Source organism: Herpailurus yagouaroundi, unplaced genomic scaffold (genome assembly GCF_014898765.1).
Source record: "Herpailurus yagouaroundi ecotype Mexico unplaced genomic scaffold, PumYag 246, whole genome shotgun sequence".
Taxonomy (NCBI): Eukaryota; Metazoa; Chordata; class Mammalia; order Carnivora; family Felidae; genus Herpailurus; species Herpailurus yagouaroundi.
In genome coordinates this window covers 1071275-1093234 of record NW_024412463.1, presented here as the reverse complement: position 1 = coordinate 1093234, position 21960 = coordinate 1071275, and the positions used below count along the sequence as shown (strand labels likewise).

Sequence of the window (21960 nt, the reverse complement as noted above, 5' to 3'; positions counted from 1 at the left end):
AGATGGGACAGGGAAAGGAGAGGACGGGCACCGAGAGGACTCTGCAGGTCAAGAGTCGCTCTGAGCCACTGCTCCGCTAGATAAAACACACACAAGAAAGCCTCCGGCTCTTTTCCCAGTCCGCTCCTGCAGGTGACCTTCCAGACTGCTGACCCTTTCTGACGCTGCAACAAAATACAGGGAAGGCAAAGCAACGAGAAAAAGGGGAGAGACCAGAGGCTGGGTGTGGGACTCCACTGAACAGCTGAGAGACTGCCCACGCCTGTTCAGCCCTGGTTCTGTGACGGGCACTGGACGCGGCTTGTCCTCACTAGCCCCTGATGGATCCATGAGTGGGTGCTGTCAGTCCCAATGTCCAGATGAGAAAACTGAGGCTCAATCACGAACAGAGGCACAGACACACTTCAGTTTTTACGGACCTGAGCCTTAGCATCACAGTCCAGTGGCAAAAAGTTTCTAGCTTCTGGGCTTCCAAGGGGTTTTGTTTCGCCAGTCTGCTTCGAGAAGGGTTATCAACTCACTGGCAAAGCTGAGACCTTGCAGTGCTCACCTTGAAGTAAAGGTCAGCCCCAGAGGAGCCTGAGTCCCGTATGGGTTGTGACACGAGTGGCCTTCCACCGGCATTGTTGTCCCACCCACAGAGGTCATCACCACCCGGTGGAGTCCCAACATTAAATGACAACTCCAAGAAAGCCAAAGGCTCTGGGAAGTCAGACGTGACAGCAGAATGTGGGAGCTGCCTTGGGACTGAATGCTAGCTCCCGCTGCCAGAGCCCCAGGGACCTTTCCTGCCCACCCTCGGGCCCGCCCTGCTTCAGCGCTCTGCAGCAAGGGGACAAGCATAGCCCAGAAGGGGTCTGGCTGGCTTGCTCAGTCTGGTGCCCTAGGCCAGGGTTTGGAAACAGAATCTCTAGAGGCCAGACAATAAAAATAAAAATAAAAAAAGGGTGACCAGCACGTGGGCGAAGAAGACACAAGCCCACCTACAAGGTTCTGATGGCAGCCCTGTGGGTGGGGGGCCTAAGCGCTGACGAGTCTCCCTTCTGGCTTTTTGAGAAATGCCAGAAATCTGTTTCTTATGGGAAATCTCCCAGCTTCTAATGACGACAACCAACTCAAATATTAACAACTTTTCCGTATAGATAAACAAACCCCACCTGGAGGCTGAATTTGGACCATATGAAAATGAGCCCTCTGTCCAACGCAAGAGTGAACAGCCAGCCACCGCCGTTACCCCAGGCTAGTCTGAGGTGGGGACATCTCTCGAGTTCTGGGGAAAGGGAAGAGTCAGCGTCAGCAGAGGGTGCAAAAGCCCAAGGGGCAGCTCAAGTGTCTGCCCTGAGTGCTCCCTAAGCGCAGGTAGCTTTTCCGCCACCCAGACCACCTTCACCCCCTGCAGGTGCCCTCCACACATGCTGTAAAAACACCACAGGGAAAATGGCGCAAATGGGCTCACTTACAGAGACAAAGGGCCTGGGTATTTTAAAAAATGCCCTTGGGGCGCCTGGGTGGCTAGGTCAGTTGAGCATTGACTTTGGCTCAGGTCATAATCTCGCGGTCTGTGAGTTCGAGCCCTGCATCGGGCTCTGCGCTGACAGCTCAGATTCTGTGTCTCCCTCTCTCTTTGCCCCTGCCCTGCTCACGCTGTCTCTCTCTCTCAAAAATAAACATTAAAAAAAAAAAATGCCCTGGAAGAATTTCTGACACGTGTACTTCTTCTAGAAGGCAAAATCATTTAGGGATGTAAATAACAGTGCAGTAAAAAGGTCAGCTTCTTGGAAGGAAGGAAAGGGGGAGGGAGGGAGAGGGGAAATCTATTTCTAGTCTCAGTTAAACTCACTATTTTAAACATAATGAAGCATGGCGATGAATAGAGATTCAAGTCCAAAGGCAGAAGGTGAAACGTGTCATGTGGTACGACTTCCAGTGTACCGTGCCTTACTGTAGGTAAAATATGATGAACTTCCTGAAGTCTGGATCAGACCATAGTCAGTTTTCTTTGCTAATTACCTCAAAATAAACATAGTTTGCTTTAAAACATCCAGACTCCGAGGTACAGAGTAAAACAAGAGAATCTCCATTCACATCACCTCGCCTAGAGAGGTAACTACTGTTAACAGTTCCCTATACAGATTGCCAGTTCTTTTCCTATGCCATTATAAAGCTTATCTATCTTTAAAAAGCAATAAATAGGATTGCATTAGGTACACGGCATGTTATCACCAGCAGAGGGATCTTTAAAAGGCCTCCCGACACTGACCTGCCTTTGCACATATAACAGAATCCCAACTCCTTCTCGGGCCTAAGAACCCCGTGGGCTGGGGTCCTTACCCCTGTGCCTCAGCCTGCTGTACTTCCTGCTCTTCCTGGAGGGCGTCAAGTTCCCTCATGTTGATCTGGGACACTTAGCACTGCTCAGCATTCCTGCCCCAGACCCTTCCTTGGCTGACTCCCTTCTCACCATGCAGGTCTTAGCTTGGGTGCCACCTGTTTGAGGAGACCTTCCTGATCCCCTAAGGCATGATGTGTCTGCCCCCCCACGCCACTATTACATGGCTCTGATTTCTCTCCTTCCTGTCACTTCTCACTACCTGAAGTTACCGTATGGGTTTACGAAAGAACGGTCTTTCTTCTGCTCTTGTCTTGCTGACTACTGCATCCCCAGTACCAAGGACAGTTCTCGGCACAGGATAGGCATTTAATAAATATTTGTAGAAAGGATGAATACACGGTGTTCCAATTTTCTTTCTTAAAATTTAACAATACATCTTGGAGTTCTTTCTGTGGCAGCACAAATAGGTCAAATTCATTTATTCAGCGGCTGCACAGGATTCCATTTTGAGAACAGACCCAAACTTCCTTAATTTCCTGTGACTGGTGAACATTTGGTTGCTTCCAACACACAAATGTTCTCTCTCACAGGTAGTGCTGCAAAGGAATTCCCTGGATATGAGGGCTGCACAACACATTCCACCTTTGGCCCACATCTTCCCAACCTTTTGCAGAACGTGTTACGTCCTGGTCAATTTTGCAAGCTCATCCTTCAACCCCAAAAGTTCCATCCTCTGTGACCCATCATGACAGAGTGTCACTCTGCCCCAATCCCCCTCCCTCAGCCCACAGTTGGTTAAACTGACAAAGGTGGGGGTCTATTCATCCTTCAGTCCTTAGAGGGTAAAGTGGCCCTCAAAACTGGCCTAAATGAATAGAATAACTAACACTGATAGAATTAAAACAAAGATTCTGAGAATAGCTAACACTAACTCATAATTAGGGGGACTGTTTAATTGGCTGTTGAAACCAGGATATTTTTGAGAGTGATTAATTTACATGTTAGGGCCACCAGGATGTGCGGTCACCCTACTAATAACACACACTGATGCCCTCGGTCAGGATTTTTCCTTGCATCGCTCCCTTTAATCCTCACCACAAGCCTCGGGGTGGCCCCATTTCATGAAGAGGAAGTGGATGCTCAGAGCGGTTACATGGGCCGTGTGAGGTTACACAGCTAACGAGAGGCGGGGCTGGGATTCATACCCAGGTCTGCCCGGTGTCCTTAACCGCTGTGTTCCAAACACGTGATTTAGGTGTGTGATTTGGAGGCAGCATCCTGCTCCGTGTTCTTGGCAACTGCTCGCTCAAGCCTTTGTGACAGGGAAAGCACAGCGTGGAAAGGAAGGAGGGACAGCAAACGTCACCTTTCCTGATGTACTCCTTTTCCGACGGACTAGAAGGTCCTCACAACACGTCGGGGCCATCCTAGCCTTCTCTGAAAACCCTGTGTGACAGATATCCCGAAGACTAATGTGGGCACGGCCAGGCCAACTGTCGAGAGGTGGCCGTGTGTGCTCTTGGCTTGCACGTGCTGTCTTCGGCCCTACTGGCGTGTGCAGCCAAGGTCCTCAAAGAAACAAAACCCTAGTCACAGAACTCATACTGCCTCTCTGGAAACAAGAAACACACTCCTCTGTTTTAATCACAAATTCCAAACAGAGGCATGAAATTTATCTTTGCCAGCACGTACTCAATGTTCATCTCAAAGGGGCGGGGAGCAATTTAGAAAAACAGAGTAAAAATAGCCAGGCTACAGCCAATGACTCACAGGTAATGTTTATGTAAGTGGCAAAATTCAGGAAAGAGAAGAGAAGGAACTTGATGGCAGATACTGAGACAAAATTATCCAAGAGAACTGGCCTGGGCACAAGTCAAATTAAAAACAAACAAACAAAAAAAACCCCATGAGGTTTACAAAGAGTTCTCCATTGAAAATGGCCAGAGTCCTCTCTGCGTCCTCCTTGGCAAGATCTGCTCACAGAGTTCCCACGTGTCATTCCAGAGAGTGATCTGTGGGGAGAATTCTGCTCAACAGTCATTAAAAACCACTGGGGCCTTCCACTTTGCCCATGAAGAAATAACTGCTGTGAAAACTGCCGTCCTGCCATAAACAACTAGAAGACCTGATAAAAGATAGGAAACGAAACTGTCTTCTGGCATTGGGCACCGCAGGGTAGGACTGTCAGAAGGGAAACATTACTGACAGGGAAACAAACAAAGTGGCCATTCCTGCTCCAGGCCCCAGCCCACTTTACTGCCCTGACATAGTTTCCAGGCTGAGGCTCGGGGAGGGGAACTCCAAGTTGAGCCCAGCACAGTCAGTGTAGCTGAGAAGAGGGGGACCCAAAGCAGCCAGGATACCCGAGAGGAGGGGCTGCACAGAAAGAGAGCTCCAGAGAACTGCAAGAGTGGCCCCCTGAATCCTGGACTGTTAAAAGCAATAGGCCAACAAACCTGAAGGAGACATAAGGCTGGCAAGTTTGCGTTCCTGCAGGCCAGAGTGGGGTGGCCTTGAAATACATGAGACAGGAGGCAGAGTCCTCAGAAGGGCACTGCATTACTTCCTAGTGCTAGTCTGGACCTGCTGACAAAGTTTAAAAGTAAACTTCAAAAGGATTATATGGATTCCAAGAAACTTAGAGACACGGCAGAAGAAAATCCAGAACTCTATGAAGAATACGAGAAAATCTAGTAGTCAACGACATAATAAAGTTTACAATGACCGGCATTCAATACAAAATTAATAGGCAAGCAAAGAGCAGGAAAATATGACTTAGAGGCAGAAGAAAAGTTAACTGACAGAAAGAGTCCTAGAATGGACAGAGAGGATGGAACTGGCAAACAAGGACATTACAGCAGCTCTTATAAATGTACTCCACGGGGCGCCTGGTGGCTCAGTCAGTTAAGCGTCCAACTTCGGCTCAGGTCATGATCTCGCGGTTCATGAGTTCGAGCCTCACGTTGGGCTCTGTGCTAATAGCTTGGAGCCTGAAACCTTCTTCAGACTCTGTGTCTCCCTCTCTCTCTGCCCCTCCTCCACTCACACTCTGTCTCTCTCTCTCTCTCAAAAATAAACATTAAAAATTTTTTAAATAAATAAATGTATTCCATATACTCAAGAATGTAGAGACAATCGTGAACGTGAGGAGAGAAATCAATGATATAAAAATGACCCAAAGGGAACTTCTGTAAGATGAATAACACAATATTTGAAATGAAAGATACACTGGACGGGACCGACAGGATAATGGGCAGGCAGAAGATCCAAACCGCAGAGACACAGAAACAGAAACTGGCCGAAGCAAAGTAAAGCTTAGAAAGAAAAAAAGAAAAAGATTGAAAAAAATTAGAAAAGCAAAGTGTATTCTGGGATGATAGCATGTTGTCTATCATAATTTAAGTAACTGGGCTCCCAACAGGGGAAGAGGTGGGAGAACAGAAGGAAGTCATTTAAAGAAATGGGTAAAAATTTACCAAATTTGGTGAAGAGCTATAACCTCATAAACTATAAACCCATGAAGCTCCATGAACCCCAAGCAGAATAGAAAGAGAATTACTCCAAAACACATCAGAATCAAGTTGCCGCACACATATCTGAATGGCTAAAGTTTTAAACATTAGAGTGAGTGTTGATGAGGACGTGAAACAACTGGAACTCTCTCTTAACATTCTGGTGGGGATGCCAAATGGTCCCATCGTTCTGGAAAACACTTGGCAGTCTCTAATAACATAAAATATATACTTACTATATGACCCAGCGACCCCACCCTTAGGTAGTTATCCAAGATATTTGAAAATAGGCACAAATATTCATAGCTATAAAATCTGAAAAAACCCAAATGTCCTTCAAATGGCGAATGGATAAAATGTGGTGCTGTAAGAATGTATATATAAACTACTGATACATGCCAAAGCATGGATGTCTCTCAGCATTATGATGACTGAAAGAAAGGAGACACAAAAGTCTACGTACTACATGATTTCATTTGTACGGCATTCTAGAAAAGGCAACACTGTAATGATAGAATATAGCACATCAGTGGGCACCAGGGTCTAGGGCCAGGCTAGAGGATTCACTGCCCTTGGCAGGCTGACCCCATCCTTTGAGTGAAGGCCCCTCAGAGGCCTTGTTCTGGGAAAGCAGCAGCACTGGAAGTGATATTCTGGTCTCCACTACAGGATGGTGGGTGAAGAGAAAGTGTGACCATGACACTGAGCCCCTGAATCCAGCCAGGTCTAAATTCAGAGGTGTCCTTACAGGGCCGGTAAATCCCCTTTATTGCTTAAGCTCTTCTGAGTTGTGACTGTCTCTTGGGATTGAAAGTGACCCCACTGACATAACCTCTTTCACCAGGCAGGACCGCCGTCAACCCCAGCATTTCATGTTTCTGTCACTTACCCGAGAGCGAGATTCCTTCAGCGAGCCCATAAGGAAGATAAGCAAAGATGATCATCATGCCAAACTCCAAGGAAGGCGTTTTCCTCAAGTCAATATGCTTTAGCACGTAAATAACAGTTGTCAAGGAAAAAGAACCAAGGGACAGTTGACGGGAGATGTAGAAAAGTCACAAAACCGCTGCCTTCCAAATACATACGGTAAACAACGAACACAAAAGAGTTTGGGACATTCCAAGGTAACACATGAAAACCTGTCATTATGGATTTTTTTTTTCTTCTTTGCAGGGAGACAGTTGTTTTACGAAAGGGAAGCTGACAAAACACTAAGAGCTGTAAATTCCTAAGACAAATGGTGGGGGAAAAATTAAAACCAACCTAAGTCAACGTGTTTAAAAAATGCTGACTCGGAAGGCTGGCAGTATGCTGGGGCTGTGGGGGCAGAGCTGGGGCCGCAGCCAGACTGAGGACAGCCCACAATGGCAGGTCCCTTCCTTTCACCCCTCCTCCAACGTCAGAGGAGACCGCTAACGGGGTGCCCAGAACTCCAGGGTAAAAGGCCCCGCAGAAGGACCCTCCTTCCTATTCCTGGAGACTTCTAAACCTACGCCCTTGTGGAAGGAGAATCTTCTCTGTATTCAAATACAGCCCACGTGCCTATGCTGGGCTCACAGCACCCATCTACTTGGCTCCATCACAGCCGATGATTCCCCGCCCCCCTGGCCCCCGAGAGGAATATGGAGGAAAACGCTGAACTAGAAAAAGTTCTCCTTTCCATCCCGTTTATTGGTACAATATGAGACGCTGTCAGCCAACAATAGAGCCTTTAGACTTCTGGACAAAGGAGGTGAAGGCAAAATTCAACAGGACGGCAGACAAGCATGGCTGTCCAGGCAGGGGTGGCTCTCCCGGCCATCTGTGGAACAAACTGCTCGTGGACGAGGGCCAGGCGGCCAACTCCCTGAGACACAGGCTTAGGCTCCCACAGAAATGGTCTGGTGCCTGTTCCTATTTTAAACAGGACAAATTTTCTACAGCAATGAAGGTGTCATTGGCCTTAACGAGCCTTTTCCTCCTCCGGCTGGAAAAGCTTATGGGCTGTTAAACAATGCAATCAGTGCGAATAACTTGGATGGAGCTCATTTTAAAAGTCTCTTTTCTGGTCTTCCAGATAAACACTTTCAGTGGGGTAAAGACTTAGTCAAGCTGGTATTTTCAGAGGAAATTAATTTCCAGTTCTCTGAATGTGAAAAGTGAGGCAGTAGAAACTGAAAATCTTCTGAACTGAGAAGCTCCCCTGAAATCAGATCCAACTGAGATCTGACGCTTTGAACAGTGACGTCCTAAATCTTAACATGTTAAATCTAAAAATCCTTGAGTTTCAATTAAAGTGATCCTCAAACCCAAACTAAATAAAGATCCTTCTTCAAACTCAACCTTAAGACTAAAACTGACCCCCGGCCTCCATAAGGAAGGGGAGAAAATGGCTGAATGTAGATGAATGTAATTAAGAAAATCTTCTCGGACACGTGTGCTCATCATATTAAAAGGATATTAGTGCAGAGATTAAGCCAGTGAGGGTGCCGAGTGCTGCTGAGCCAAAGAACATTTTGAGGAAGTAGCCAAGGGCTTGTAAAAATGTTTGCCACCCACTGACATCTGACATATTTTTCCTTGTTAAACCTTCAGCTGTGCTAGGAAATAAAAGAAAAACAGGAAGAAGTTAAAATGTTATAGACAAAGTTATTAGAAGTTAACTAAAACTCAAAACTTGATTCTTGCTTAGGCGCTTATTCGCTCATTCCATCATTGGGTTGGGTCACTTATTTGTTCGCCTACTTTGTTGCAGGCATGGTGTTAGTTTCAGGGGGTTCAGAGATGAGAGAGCAGAGTCCCTGCCCTGGAAGGGCTCCTTCAGTCTGGTGAGGAAGACAAACAAGACGGGAACAAATGACCACTCGGGGAAGGGCACAGGGTGCAGAAACACAGGGTGGGCATCTAACTCAGCCTGGTGGTGGTCAAGGAAGGTTCCTCATGATACGTGAGCCAGGTTTAGAGTTAGAAAAGTGCCCGGGGCCGGGGGAACAGCATGTGCAGAGGCAAGGAGCCCAAGAATGCACAGCACATTCCGGAAGCTTCAATTTCATAGATTAGCAGGGACAGAACACAGAAACGGGACAGGGGCGGGGGTGCCAGTGCAGAGAACAGTGGCAAGAGAAAAGGCAAGACCAGCAGCCATGGCGGACGTGTGAAAGGCTTTTGATGAACTAAGCTAAGGAGATGGTAGTTTATCCCAAAGGCACTAGGGAGCCATGGGCAGTGTTTCCAGTCTGGTGGTGGTGGGGGGGATCCTGGGGGGAGGGATCCTGCTGGGGGGGGATCATTGAAGCCATGGCAGGAAATCAGATGAGAATGGGGCGACCTGGGAGGGCGCCTGGGTGGCTCAGTGGGTTAACTGTCCGACTCCTGGTTTCAGCTCAGGTCATGATCTCACGGTTCATGAGTTCGAGCCCCGCATCAGGCTCTGCGCTAACCGCTTGGGATTCTCTCTCCCTCTCTCTCTGTCCCTCTCTTGCTCAGGCTCTTTCTCTCTCTCTCTCAAAATAAATAAATAAACTTAAACTTAAATTACAAAAAAAAAAAAAAAAAAAAAAGTGTCACTGGGTACAGGCTGAGAGAGTGGATTTAGGAGGCATTAGGGAGAATTAAAAGAACTTTCCTTTTAGGCTAATAGAACAAAGTAAAATGTCAGAAGCCATTCAATTCAATGAACGGTTTTCTCCCCAAAGGGAAAACCATTATACCATTACAACGAAGTTATTCTGTCATTAAAGACCCTCCTCCTAACGGATTCTACCCTTAGACTACTCTCAAGCCCATCCACTTCTCTCCTTCCGTCCCTTACCATCCTCTGTTCCGGGCCTTGTGCTCCATCACTCTGTCCAAACATCCTTGTCTTCCTAAGGGACCGACCCATTCTCCACTCACTGGCCTGGATGATCCCTTTAAAATACACAATCTGATCGGGTTACTGGCCGGTTCAAACCCAGCAACAGTTTCCTGCTGCTTTTCAGGAGGAAGGCCAGTCTGTCTATGCATGAGGTGACTCCTCTGCCCTCATGACCCCATCTCCTCATTCAGAAAGGACCCCACTGTCATGGGCACCTCTCTGTAGGTCATCTTTCACTGTTCCCTGCCCCCAGCTAACTCCCCAGTTTGTTCCTCAGAACCGAGGGCCAATGTCACTCCCTCAGGGCCAGCCGCCCTGACCCCTTCACATATTACAGGCTCTCCTGGTCCCTTACTTCTTCACAGCAAGTGCCAAAGTCATGAGTCATTCATGAAGCCCATGCCTGCATCCATCTCGTTCACTGCCACATATCCAGGGCCTAAGGCAGAGCCTAGTATACAAAGACACTCAGTAAATTTCTGCTGAATCCGTAAACAAAACAAAGAATTGTCAATAGAAATACTCAGTTTCATGAATCAGTGTTTCATGAATTGCTATCATTTTAAAGTGGGATAATCTCTGATAAAAGGGTAGCTTGGTCAAATAACCTCAGGAAGTTTTCAGTAGTGATTCGCAGCACAGTGTAACATAACAAAGGTTCTGAAAACTCCTGCAAAAAAGCAATCTAACTTTTCTCGCACAAGTTTCCAAAGGGACCTGAATGCACAACTCCCCCACCCCTTTCTTTCCCAGCAGACCACAGGTCAACGCCCCACCTTGGGGAGTGCTGAGAGCCAGCAGGGGTTCTCACCGGGCAAGTGCTCACCCACAGTTCCCAAACGGATCTGCAGGCCACCTGCACACAGTGCCCGGCCCCGACCCCCATATCGTGGCCACGGCTGGTACGCTGGTTGGAGCCTTGCTTTCCGTTCATGCGGAGGCCCCACGGAAGTGACTCACTGGTGAGGTCACACCAAGGGTTGACAGGAGACCCAGGACAGAGGCCAACAATTTCTCAACATAAATGAAATTAGAATTTGGACTCTTTCTGACCTGGCAAATTTCTACATTTTTGTTTTTCAGGTCCTTTTCTCACACTTTGAAGAATACGAGACAAGGCTGCTTCAGGATCCATTCTGTGAGCTTACGCTGCGGCCGGAGAGCGCAAGAAGGTTTCCTCCACAGCAATTATTGTAAGAATAAATCGTCATACTAACAAATCAAAGCTAAAAATAATTTAATTAAAATTAACGAAGGGGCGCCTGGGTGGCTCAGTCGGTTAAGTGTCCGTTTTTGGCTCAGGTCATGGTCTCGTGGCTCGTGGGTTCAAGCCCGGTGTTGGGTTCTGTGCTGACAGCTCAGAGCCTGCAGCCTGCTTCGCATTCTGTGTCTCCCTCTCTCTCTGCGCCTCCCCTGCTCGCACTCTGGTCTTTCTCTCAAAAATAAATAAATATTAAAAAGAAAAAATTTAAAAAACCCCCGAAGAAGCAGAAGATAGCTTTCTGGAACTTTTGAAAGTGAAAACCTCAAAAAAAGGGGTAATTCATTCAGATATTCAGCTGCAAAGACACACGTGTCAGGTCACTTTGAAAGCAATCATCTGTGAAGCCCACTCTGAAACAAGACGTGATTCCACCCTATAACCAAGGAAAGCTGAAGCGGTCCTCTCCTGTACTGCTCCCCGACCCTCCCCTCTCTCTCCTCTTCAACCTGAATATGCCGACCGGCTCACGGACAACTTGGCTGAGAAGCCTCACTCGAACCCCTCAGCATGGCTGTCTGTCTCTCGTACTCAAGGCACTGGGCTCACTTTTCCGTGAGCAGCTTTCCCCCACCTTGGATTGAGCTCCGTCTAGTCCAGCGGGTCTCTGAGTGACGTCTGGCACATGGAGGGCCCTCGCCAGACGCTGGGGGTGGACGGCCGGCCTTGAGCGTGTTCCACCCCGGGCCGGATACCAGCAGTGGTGAGGGGGGGCGGGGGCTGGAAGCTACACACGCTTGTGGCGCACGGAGCCAGTTTTGGGAACTGCCATCACAGGCGATCTTGGCCTTCAAAAAAGCACTTTTCCAGGAAGAAACTTTGGCTAGTTACAGCGACTCCATCATCTCTCATTTTCAAAAGAAAGTATCTTCTCATCTTTACCCTTCTGTCAAAGTCTTTAACAGAAAACCTTTAACCTTTTCTTTCCTCTTGGAAAAGCTCAGAAGAGATCCTCCTTCTGACAGATTTTTAAAAGCAAAATAAATTAGACATAAAGCAGCTGAGTTGAGCTCCCAATGTGTAAAAATAACTCATGATGTCACCTCCAATTTGGACAAAATACTTTATCACGAATGTTCAGTACGTGTAGTCAAGACACGGAACCAAAGTTAAAACCCAAAAGCTAAAAGGCTTTCAGAGTAGATCCTAAACAAGAAAAAAATATTGCCATCAGATTTTTTAAAGGTCTTATCTACAGCATGATGTCTGAGAATTTCCTAATAAAGCCATAGAAATTTTTGCCAAGAGAAATGTGAAAAAGCCAATAATGGGGGAACTTGCTAAACAGATCTCTCTCTCTCTCTGCCCCCTTGCTCACTCGAGCCTTCTCTCTCTAAGACAAAACAAAACAAACTCCCAAAAGCCTAAGTTCTTGGGACCTACCCCAAAACAAATGAATCAGAAGCTGTGAGGGTGGGGCCTGGGAGGGCTCTGGCTAATAAGCACCCCCAGGGGTGCCGACAAGAAGGTGGACTTGAAACCACTGCTGCCAGGTAGGTCCTAGAAGGCAGGCCCTCCTCGAATCAGCCGGGACCTTGACAGTCCTGCCGGGGGTGACAGGGCTTCTCAGGACAGAAGACAGAGAAGCGAGTGAACCCATCACCCAGACGACAAGGACTGCATGGAAATACCTGTCCCTTTGCTACAAGGACCTTCAGTGCCGTCCTTGAAGAAAGGACACTCACTTGGTCAGGACAATGGAGACGGCGTCGTTGAGAATACTCTCTCCAAACACCAGCATGTTGAGCACTGGGTCCACATGAAGCGCATTGAAAATAGCAATAGTGGCCACTGGATCCACAGCAGAAATCAGGGAGCCAAATGCAAAGCTGCAAAGAAGAGAAAAAGAAGGGGTGATTCTGCAATGCTTGTCACATAGTCCACATATAAAACATCCAAGCCAAGACTGCATGTGTCTAACGTACTAATACACACTGGGGCTGAAGTAACTCCAGAAGGTGGTGTATTTTCCCCACTTGTAACATCTGCTGGCTGACACTGTGGGTGGGGCGGTGAAAGGCCCGCTCCACAAGCCTTTGTTAGAAACGGCCTGGTTTTCCACCGAAGTACCAAGACTTTATCTGACCGGTGACAGATAGATGGACATTACAGACATCCCAGCCTAGCTCTTTGTCAGAGCAGCTGGAAGCATGATGGCTCAGGGGGGGCCTCACCCACAGGCCCCACGAACTCCTGGGTGTGACCTCTGCTTCTCCCCTTGCCACCAGGCCACTAGAGTGCCCCCTGTGACCGACCACAGCCTCTACTCAGACTTGCGGCATCTAAGAAAGTGCCGAAGTCGGAGGCAACTCTGCCGTGCCTCGAGGGGATGGGTGGCTGGGCTGGGGGACACCAACACCAGGGCTGCCTCCCTCCGGGCCAGGGGCTTCCCCAACAGTGCCCAGGAAGGTGTAACTACCACCGACAAAGAGGTATTAGTTGCCTGGCATGTTGCAGGCACTGAGGCCGTAATGACAGCAAACCTTCGTGCGGCGCTTGCCGCGTCCCAGGCACTGTTCCGAGCCCTTGACGTCTAGGAACTCAGCGCTCCACACGGCAACCACGTGAGGTGGTACCATTACCACCACGGTTACATAGCGCAGGTGGAGGGACAATGAGGGTAAGCAACTTGCCCGAGGTCAGACAGCTGAGAAGTGGCAAGACCCAGGATCCAAACACGGGCCGCCTGGCCCCAAGTCCGTGCTCCTCACCGAGACGCTGGTTACAGCAACATCCAGAGACTAAGGCCAGTTTGGAAAAATGGCAAGCGTTACACAGGAGATCAGAGTGATCTGGTGGGTGGCAGGGGGTGGGCCACTCACAGCGGATGGTCAGAAAAGGCTTCTCTGAAGAGATGACACTTACTTAAACAAGGGCCTACATGACAGGAAGCAGATGGCCAAGTCAGGATCTGGGGACAGAGACAGCAGCAAGCTCCCTCTGAGGTGGGGGCAAACTTGGCGGCCCGAGAAGCCGGTGAGTGTGGCAGCGGCCCCGTGAGAGGCAGCGGCAGATGTCAGAGGCTGGCAAGTGAGGCAGGGCCCCGTGGGCCTCCCCAGGAGTCTGGATGACTTATCCTCTCTGCCTGTTTCTTTCTACCCTTTGGGAGTCCTTGCAGGCCTTGCGATCCCCTCAATGCCACATGCCGTGCCTGGCTCTTCCTTTCTAGATCAGCAGACAGATTAGGTCTGCCCCCTTCCACCACGTAAGACAAAACAGGGGCTCTCAAGGGGACAGACCCGGAGAGAGATGTAAGCCAGAGACCATCCGCCTCTGTTTCATGCCCTCACCAAGCTCGCAGCCTGGAAGGGAAGGGGGAGCTACTCGCCCAGCGTGGTGGTGGGCCTACCCACGCTCAGCCGCTCTGCACAGTCACGTGAGCCCAGGCTCGGGGTAAGCAGAGCCGGGGGGACGAGCTGCCTGGCTGCCTTGCCAGCCGCAGCCTGCTTTGTAAGTCGGTCATCTGGCATGCTGGTTTCCCGGGCAGCTCCCTGTGTTGAATTAATGCGGACTCGTGCGGGACAGCCTGCTCACCTCAAGGACAGCTGGGTCCCAAGCTGAGGGGCGGACCCCGAAAGACAGTCCCAGTCCAGAGCTCAGTTCGAGACTTGCCCTGTTCTCACCGAGGCTGACACATGTCACCTGCCTCTTGCCCTCACTCAGAGTGCCAAGCAGGTGGGTACTATGTTTTAGTCATGGGTATATTCTCAGGATCTGTACTGAGCACGACCCAGAGGAATTTGTGGAAGGCAGGCGGGAGGGAGGGAAGAGGAAGGCCAGGGAGAGAAGGACAGGCAACACCACCGAACGGCTGCCAACCCGAGGGGCCCTGTTCTGTGGGCAGCCCGGCCTTGAGGCCCTCCTGTTGCAGCCCGGACACAGAGCTGGTCTCTTCCTTTGTCTTTGATTCCCTCTCCTCACCCCGGGGTAAATCGCCATGGGCCTCAGGAAAAACAACTTCTGAAAAGGATACTCTGAAGGAGAGAGGGAGGTGACAGAGGAGGAACCTGGGAGCCTTTGGTGGCTCCTGTGTCGGGTGCCGACTTTGTGCGGCTCGGTTGGTCCCTTTCGTCCATTTCTGAGGACAGTGCGGCCAAGCAGCTATGGTTCTCTGTGCTCAGCATCCACACCCCCGGTTTTGGTAACAAGCACCCCAACTTCCATTTGGGGAGCCACACCTCTCCAACCCTCCACCTGTATAGTTGCGTGGGGCTCTAGGAGTGGGCAGGGGACCCGAGTTTGGTCAGAGAGGGCCATCACCGGGCATTTTACCAGGCCACTGGGAATCAGGTTGGCCCCTTGGGCGGCGATGCTAAAGCGAGGGGGGGGGGGGTGAGCCCAGAGCCACCAGTGCTGCCACGCGGGGCAAGTGTGTCCAAGGATGAAGCCCGTCAGGAGGAACGGACGGAGACACAGTGAGAGAGTCCTGGAGGCTGTCAGGCCAGAAGCCATCACTCCAGGACCCTTCAGTTCTATAAGTCAACAACCTTTTTTGTTTTTTGGTTTTTTGCTAAAACTAGTTGCGTTGGGTGTCAGTTTTGCTAAAAGAGGCCTGGTTGATGTTCTTTGTCACGGTCCCTGTGGGAACCTGAACTGAAGCCAGAGCAGGAGCTAAAAGACCAACTGATGAATGGACAGAGGGATGGACGGATGGAAAGATCTGTGCTAAAGCAAATTCAGTGACACAGTCATCGTAGAACCCAGCTGGTGGTCTTTTGGGCGTGAACTGCACATGCTTTACCTTTTCTGTGTCTTTGGAATTTTCATATACACAGTTGGGGGGCAATGCTTTGCAGAAATCATCTGACACACTCAGCTTGGGCTGGGGATCTGTACTGGGGCAGAGTTTTCCTGGAGTACTGAAGTATGAACAGCCTGATTCATTGAGAGGTCGGACTCTAAGGAGTCATTTCGCTGTGGCGTGACTTGCTGCCTCACCCTCTTTTGTGGCTCGTCCTCTAAAAGGTCAGTAGCTACAAGTTTAACTGAGAAGTGTGTTTTCTTGATTTATTCTATCATCTCAAAAGAGACAGCAACACCAACCAAGCGAAAAGGAAACAGACTGAGGTGAAGGGACTCAGATGTATCTACAAGTGACATCTCTCTCCAGCAGAAACGTCTCTACAATACAATCCTCTGTGTAACAAAGTTATTTTTATGTTTTCTATCGTGCAGAGGTCTGTGGGTCTTATGTTTGACCTAAGTGGTGTTTTGAAAAACTGATTATAAGTTGTCAGCTTTTGGGGCACCTGGGTGGCTCAGTCAGTTGGGTGTCTGACCCTTGGCTTTGGCTTGGGTCAGGATCTCGCAGGTTTGTGAGTTAGTTCGAGCCCCGTGTTGGGCTCGGCACACTGACAGCACGTGGCCTGCTTGGAATTCTCTCTCTCTCCCTCTCTCTTTCTCTCTGCCCCTCTCATGCACACGTGTGTTCTCTCTCTTTCTCTCTCAAAATAAATAAATAAACTTAAAAAAAAGTAAGTTGTTAACATTTAAAAGCTAGGAAATTCCTGGGGTGCCCGGGTGGCTCAGTCGGTTAAGCGTCCGACTTCAGCTCAGGTAATGATCTCACGGTCTGTGAGTTCGAGCCCCGCGTCGGGCCCTGTGCTGACAGCTCGGAGCCTGGAGCCTGCTTCGGATTCTGTGTCTCCCTCTCTCTCTCTGCCCCTCCCCTACTTGTGCTCTGTCTCTCTCTGTCTCAGAAATAAATATTAAAAAAATTAAAAAAAAAAAAGTAGGAAATTCCCTAATTAAAATCTAGAAACCTGGCCTCTTTTGAAAAAAAAAAAAAAAAAAAAAAAAAAAGTTAATATCCAGTAATTCTGTGCCTGCATTCCCACATGGCGATGACCAGGTAGAGCTGAGAAGTGGCTGTCCCTTTCAGACAGGGTGCACACTTCAGATCCCCACCACGGCCACCCCCAGACACCTGGAAGTTCCCTCTGGTAAGTGCTTGGCCAGGCCCTGTGGCTGCAGGTTTGCAACTGCTGGCTAATTTTCCCCAGAGCACTCCCAGTCTGCGGGAAGGTCACTTTCTAACAGGAAAGGAAGTGCCTGCACATCGAGAGAGAATCCCTACCTGGCTTATTCTGCTTGTCTAAGGGACAATTCTTTTACTCCTCTCTCCCTGAACCTCCCAACAAACATCGGTTTAATTCTGTTTCACAAGAATTTATCAAGCATTTCTGTATCTCTAACCAGTTGACCCAGAACACGTTGAAGGACTGAATGCTGTGACATCTTCCTTTGTATGACTAGGTACAGGGCAGTTCTCTTCACTTGCAAAATACTTACAAAATGCGGGGCCTCAGTGCTGCTTTATTTCTAGCTCCTTATAGAATAAGAATGTGATTTTTGCTACTTGTTTATATAACAAGACTATCTTACAACAAAAGCTCCAAAATTTATGTCCCTGGGGGAAGAGGAGATTGCACTGGCTGTTCTCAGAGGCACACTTCCCGCGAAAATGGCTTCGAGATTCTAGTCCCCAAGTTGCTGAAGACTGATGGCTCTGACCGGCCTGACAGGAGAGAGCTGGGGCGGACACCTGAGCCCGGGCTTCCTAGCCCCCAGCCAGGCCACAAAGGCAAGCACTCATGGTGCAGAAACACAGACCAAGGCTGTACATTCGACAGACTTCCCAGCGAGGGGACGAAACCAGGCCTCACTCTGCTTGTGCACTTTCTTAGCACTGGATCTGGTACCATCCAGGAGACAGAGGCCTCGGTTGCTTCTTGCTAAGTTGATGAAGGAAATTCCTGAGCTGGGCTCTTGGCAACTCTGAGTGCTCACTGGAGTAGCTTCAGACTGAGGAAGATATGCACAGTGGAGACCTTGGCCCTGCCTGCTCCCCGCACCCTACCCCATGCCTGGCTTGGTGGGAACCCCAGAGTAAAGATACACACCTCACTCCCCCCTCCATCCCGAATCTATCAAGTGGCCACTGAAAAGACTCAGAAATTAGGTGAAGATGATTCTGGATAATGCAAGATGCAGTGAGTGGTGTTGGGGACAGGGTGCAGTTAACTGACCAGAGATATTCCCTCCAAGGCTTAAAATAAATCAATTATTCCAATCAGCAATGCTCTGACTAGAGATATTCAAAATTCCACAATATGGTTGTGATTAATTTCTGAGCCACAAGTTAATTCAGCAGAAATCATCCTCAAAACAAAAAGAGAGACAGAATAGAGAAATACCGCACCCAGGAATCAAGGTGGAGAAAACTATCCCCAGTTTGAAAAGTAGTCACACGGGGGTGACAGTATGAAAGATTTACCTGTCTGTCATGTTGAGTTTAGAGATTACATCAGCCTGTAAAATAAAACACACAAACACATAGACACACACAAAAAAAAAACCCCTGGAGAACAGCCAAGAAGATTAAAATGTCCATTAGTGCTTTATTAGAAACTAATAAGGACATTAATCTTCAGTCCCCAAACCACTTGAAACATAAAGAAAACTCCTAAGTTTCAGTTTAAGCATGCATTCAATCATTATACAACAAAAGTACAGAAAAGAATGCTACATTTTCAAGCCAAATTAAGTATAGTTTTCTGAAGTTTATTCCCATTTGCTACTAGAAGCTGAGCAATGAAGGTTGCATGACAGACAGATCTATTCTGGTGCCACTGTGGCAGCAGTTCAGGGGACAATCAGATGCAGTGGGCTTTGGCCGACAGCCACCAACAGAAGCAAACACATCTGACACACACGAGAGGCCTGCTGGTCACCCAGATGCCCGACTCTGACCCTCAGTCCACAGAACGGGGGCAGGCAAACTTTGTGCAAGTAACCATAAAAGAAAAGAACTATGACGTGCATACACATGCAGAGTACAAAAGTATACATATTACCTTTCTGGGTAGGTTTGGTTTAAATTAATTCAAATTAATTTGAACTCAAAGTACAGAACATCCAATTGATGACACTGGGAATTGGTTTAGCAATAGTGGAAAATCCGGAGTATACAATTCTATAGGTGGACAGCTTAGAATTGAGTGAACATATTCAGAATCGAGTTTGATTTTTAAAATGCAAATGTTTACTGAGACACAGTATTTAACTTTGATTCCATTTACCTGAGAACACAACTGATACTGTTATAATCTAAAGACCTTGATGGTATATATTCTGCTTTAATTTTAGTATTAGGTCTTAAATTATTGGTTTGCAGGTAAGATCAAATACTTTTGGGTATGATGGAGAAGATCCACTCAATTCCAGACACCAAAGCTCTTCGAGGACACTTAGAAACAATTTCAGCATGCTTTTACTGTGCCTCATATGAGTTTGGATTTCCTTCCAGGACAGTGTTTACCTTGAACATGAAACACAGGCCCCACGAGGTGTCTGTCCCTACCCCATCCCCCTGCACTATCTCTAAGAACGTAAGATTTTCAGGATTTTTCAAAGATGTTTTTCTTACCTGACCCAGAAAATAAATTCCTCCACCTACTACAAAAGCGGAAATTGCCGTACCGAAGACAGCAAACAGGGTGATGGAACCAATATTTTGAAAGAAGTTACCCTGTTTGAAAAAGCAGCAATGAGAGGACTGATTAGGGAAGCCGGTCCAGTCAGTGAAGGCACTCACCCCCCACCCAGCCCTCTGATTCTCTGCAAAGGACACCGCCGCCTACCTGGTTTGGCTGGAGACCTGGCAGTCCTCCCTCACCCCCACGCCTAACGGGGAGCCAGGTGTCATGGTGTGACCTTCCCCGAGTCATTCACATCGATGGGGCCCTCGTGCAAGCCGCCATCACCTCACCCTGGACTGCTGCTAGGAACTGCCCGAACCAGTGGGGCCCCTCCCCCTCTAGCTCTTCAAGGGCTTCCAGAATGAGCTTTGGAAAAGCCAAGCCTGATTATGATGCCTCCACCCTGACCTCCCACTTCCACTCAAAACCCAACCAAAGCCTGGATGGTTCTACCCCCTGTGAAGGCCTCACACCTCCCCTTTGTTCTCTGGGTTCTGGTCACACTGGTAGCTTATGGTTCTTAGAACATATTATGCTTCCTGGGCTTGGACCACTCTTCCTTTCTCCTTGCTTGGTGAACCCGAATCATCTGAAGATCTGAGGACAGCTTGACTCTTCCTGAAGGAGGCCTGCTCTGATCTTTTAGCCAGGGCAAATCCTATCCTATGCTCTCAGTGCACAATGACCCTCTCCTGGTACATGGCCAAAATCTTTTTTTTTTTATTATTATTTTTTTTAATGCTTATTTATTTTTGAGAGAGGGAGAGAGAGAGAGCGAGCAGGGGAGGGACAAAGAGAGAGGAAGACACAGAATCCAGGCTCTGAGTCATCAGCACAGGGCCCGATGGGGGGCTCCAACTCATGAACCATGAGATCATGATCTGAGCCGAAGTCAGACGCCTTAACCAACTGAGCCACCCAGGTGCCCCATGCCCAAAATCTTATATTCATTTATGTAACTATTTGACTGAGGTCTGTCTGTCCCACTAAGCTATAAGCTCAGTGGAGGCGGCAGTGACCTGGTCTGCTGTTATGTAACATAGTTACTGGCATAATGCCCGTCAGATAGAAGATAATTAATAGGTACTGAAGGAATTAACTGTGTTTCACATCTGATCAAAGTCCAAAATTTATACAACTATAATTTTTTAATTAATTAAGAAAAGGTGCCTAATTCTTTTTAAAGATTTTAAAGTAATCTCTATACCCAATGTGGGCTTGAACAGACAACTGTGAGACCAAGAGTTGTGCACTCCACCAACTGAGGCAGCCAGGCGCCTCAGAAAAGGTGAATTATTACAAAGTATGTCAAGATAATACGTTATATGATCAAAAACTCCTGTTTGCTGTCCAGGGCTTGCTATCTATCCATCTGTCTATCTATGTAAAGTTTACTTATTTAAGTAATTTCTACATGCAACGTGAGACTTGAACTCAAGACCCCAAGATCAGGAGTCGTACGCCCCTCTGACTGAGCCAGCCAGGTGCCCCTTAAATAACTTTATTTTACTCTATTAGTAACCTCATCAAATACGACGGATAAAAAATATTTCCATCTATACTTCACAGCATTTAAGAGAATATATTTGCGTCCTGGTAGCATGGTAAATCTTTCAAATTTCCGTAAAATTAAAAAAAATTAAGCTATTTATTAGAATCCTGTGGACTCCACTTAGGAACAATACCGAGGAACCTCGATACCTGATTGTGGGCATAGACGAGGAATCCCATTTTGTACTTAACTGTCAAGCCACAGACAACAGGAACTGCTATTTTAAAGCTCACTTCCAAAGTTATGTCCTCACCTCAACACCAACGGCCCCACCAAGCCTATCTCCTTCAGGAAGCTTTTTTGCTTCTTTTGTTGCAATTTTGATTTGGCTGCCCATAATCTAACATTCAATTATTTTGCCTGGTTTATCAATCTTTAGCACACAAAAAACTTTAAAATATTCAGGGCAAACACAATGATTTGTTTTTTCTAAACCAAAGGCTTTCATCTAGGAGTTTTCTCTGCAAAGAGCTAATTAATTTTTGTTGTTAAAAAATAGGTTAAAATAGATTAAATTAAGTCTTGATCTGTTTATAGGAATCTAATGCTAATATAATTTATGTAGCTGGTTAATATTAATCTGGATATTGAAAATTTACCCAAATTCAAGTTACCACACTAAAAGAACTTCCCTTTGTTACACCGAGCAAATTTATCTGTTTCTCTTTGACATAACTAATGTCCTATTCTTTATATGATATTAATAATTTTAAAGAACCAATAGCTGCCTATCTAATGCATATTAACTGATGGGAATCTTACTGAAATTTTTATTCCAAGTTCAAATTTACATCAACAAATACAGCAATACTAAAAACATTCAAAGTTGACTTCCTATCTTCTTTGGGGAGGACAGAAGTGAACAGAAGTCTCTGAATTCACATTTCTAACTCACATTAGTCCATTTCACATAAACTGTCACATTTCCTGCTGGAAAGCCATCTTCAAACAAATGTCTTTCTAAGAAACTATTATTTTCCTCAAATTT

General features: G+C 47.5%; 1 protein-coding gene across 5 annotated transcripts in view; it reads right to left on the bottom strand.

The window, feature by feature from the left end:
* The window catches only part of SLC9A8 (solute carrier family 9 member A8), a 64796-nt gene that overhangs the window by 12659 nt on the left and 30177 nt on the right, over positions 1–21960 (bottom strand). For all 5 annotated transcript variants that reach the window (XM_040459684.1, XM_040459685.1, XM_040459683.1 and 2 more), the window contains 5 exons: positions 19369–19470; positions 18217–18251; positions 12626–12769; positions 8285–8423; positions 6734–6839 (listed from right to left, as the gene is read on the bottom strand). In XM_040459684.1, coding sequence (XP_040315618.1) covers positions 6734–6839; positions 8285–8423; positions 12626–12769; positions 18217–18251; positions 19369–19470 — 526 coding nt within the window. The remainder of the gene's footprint in view (positions 1–6733; positions 6840–8284; positions 8424–12625; positions 12770–18216; positions 18252–19368; positions 19471–21960) is intronic.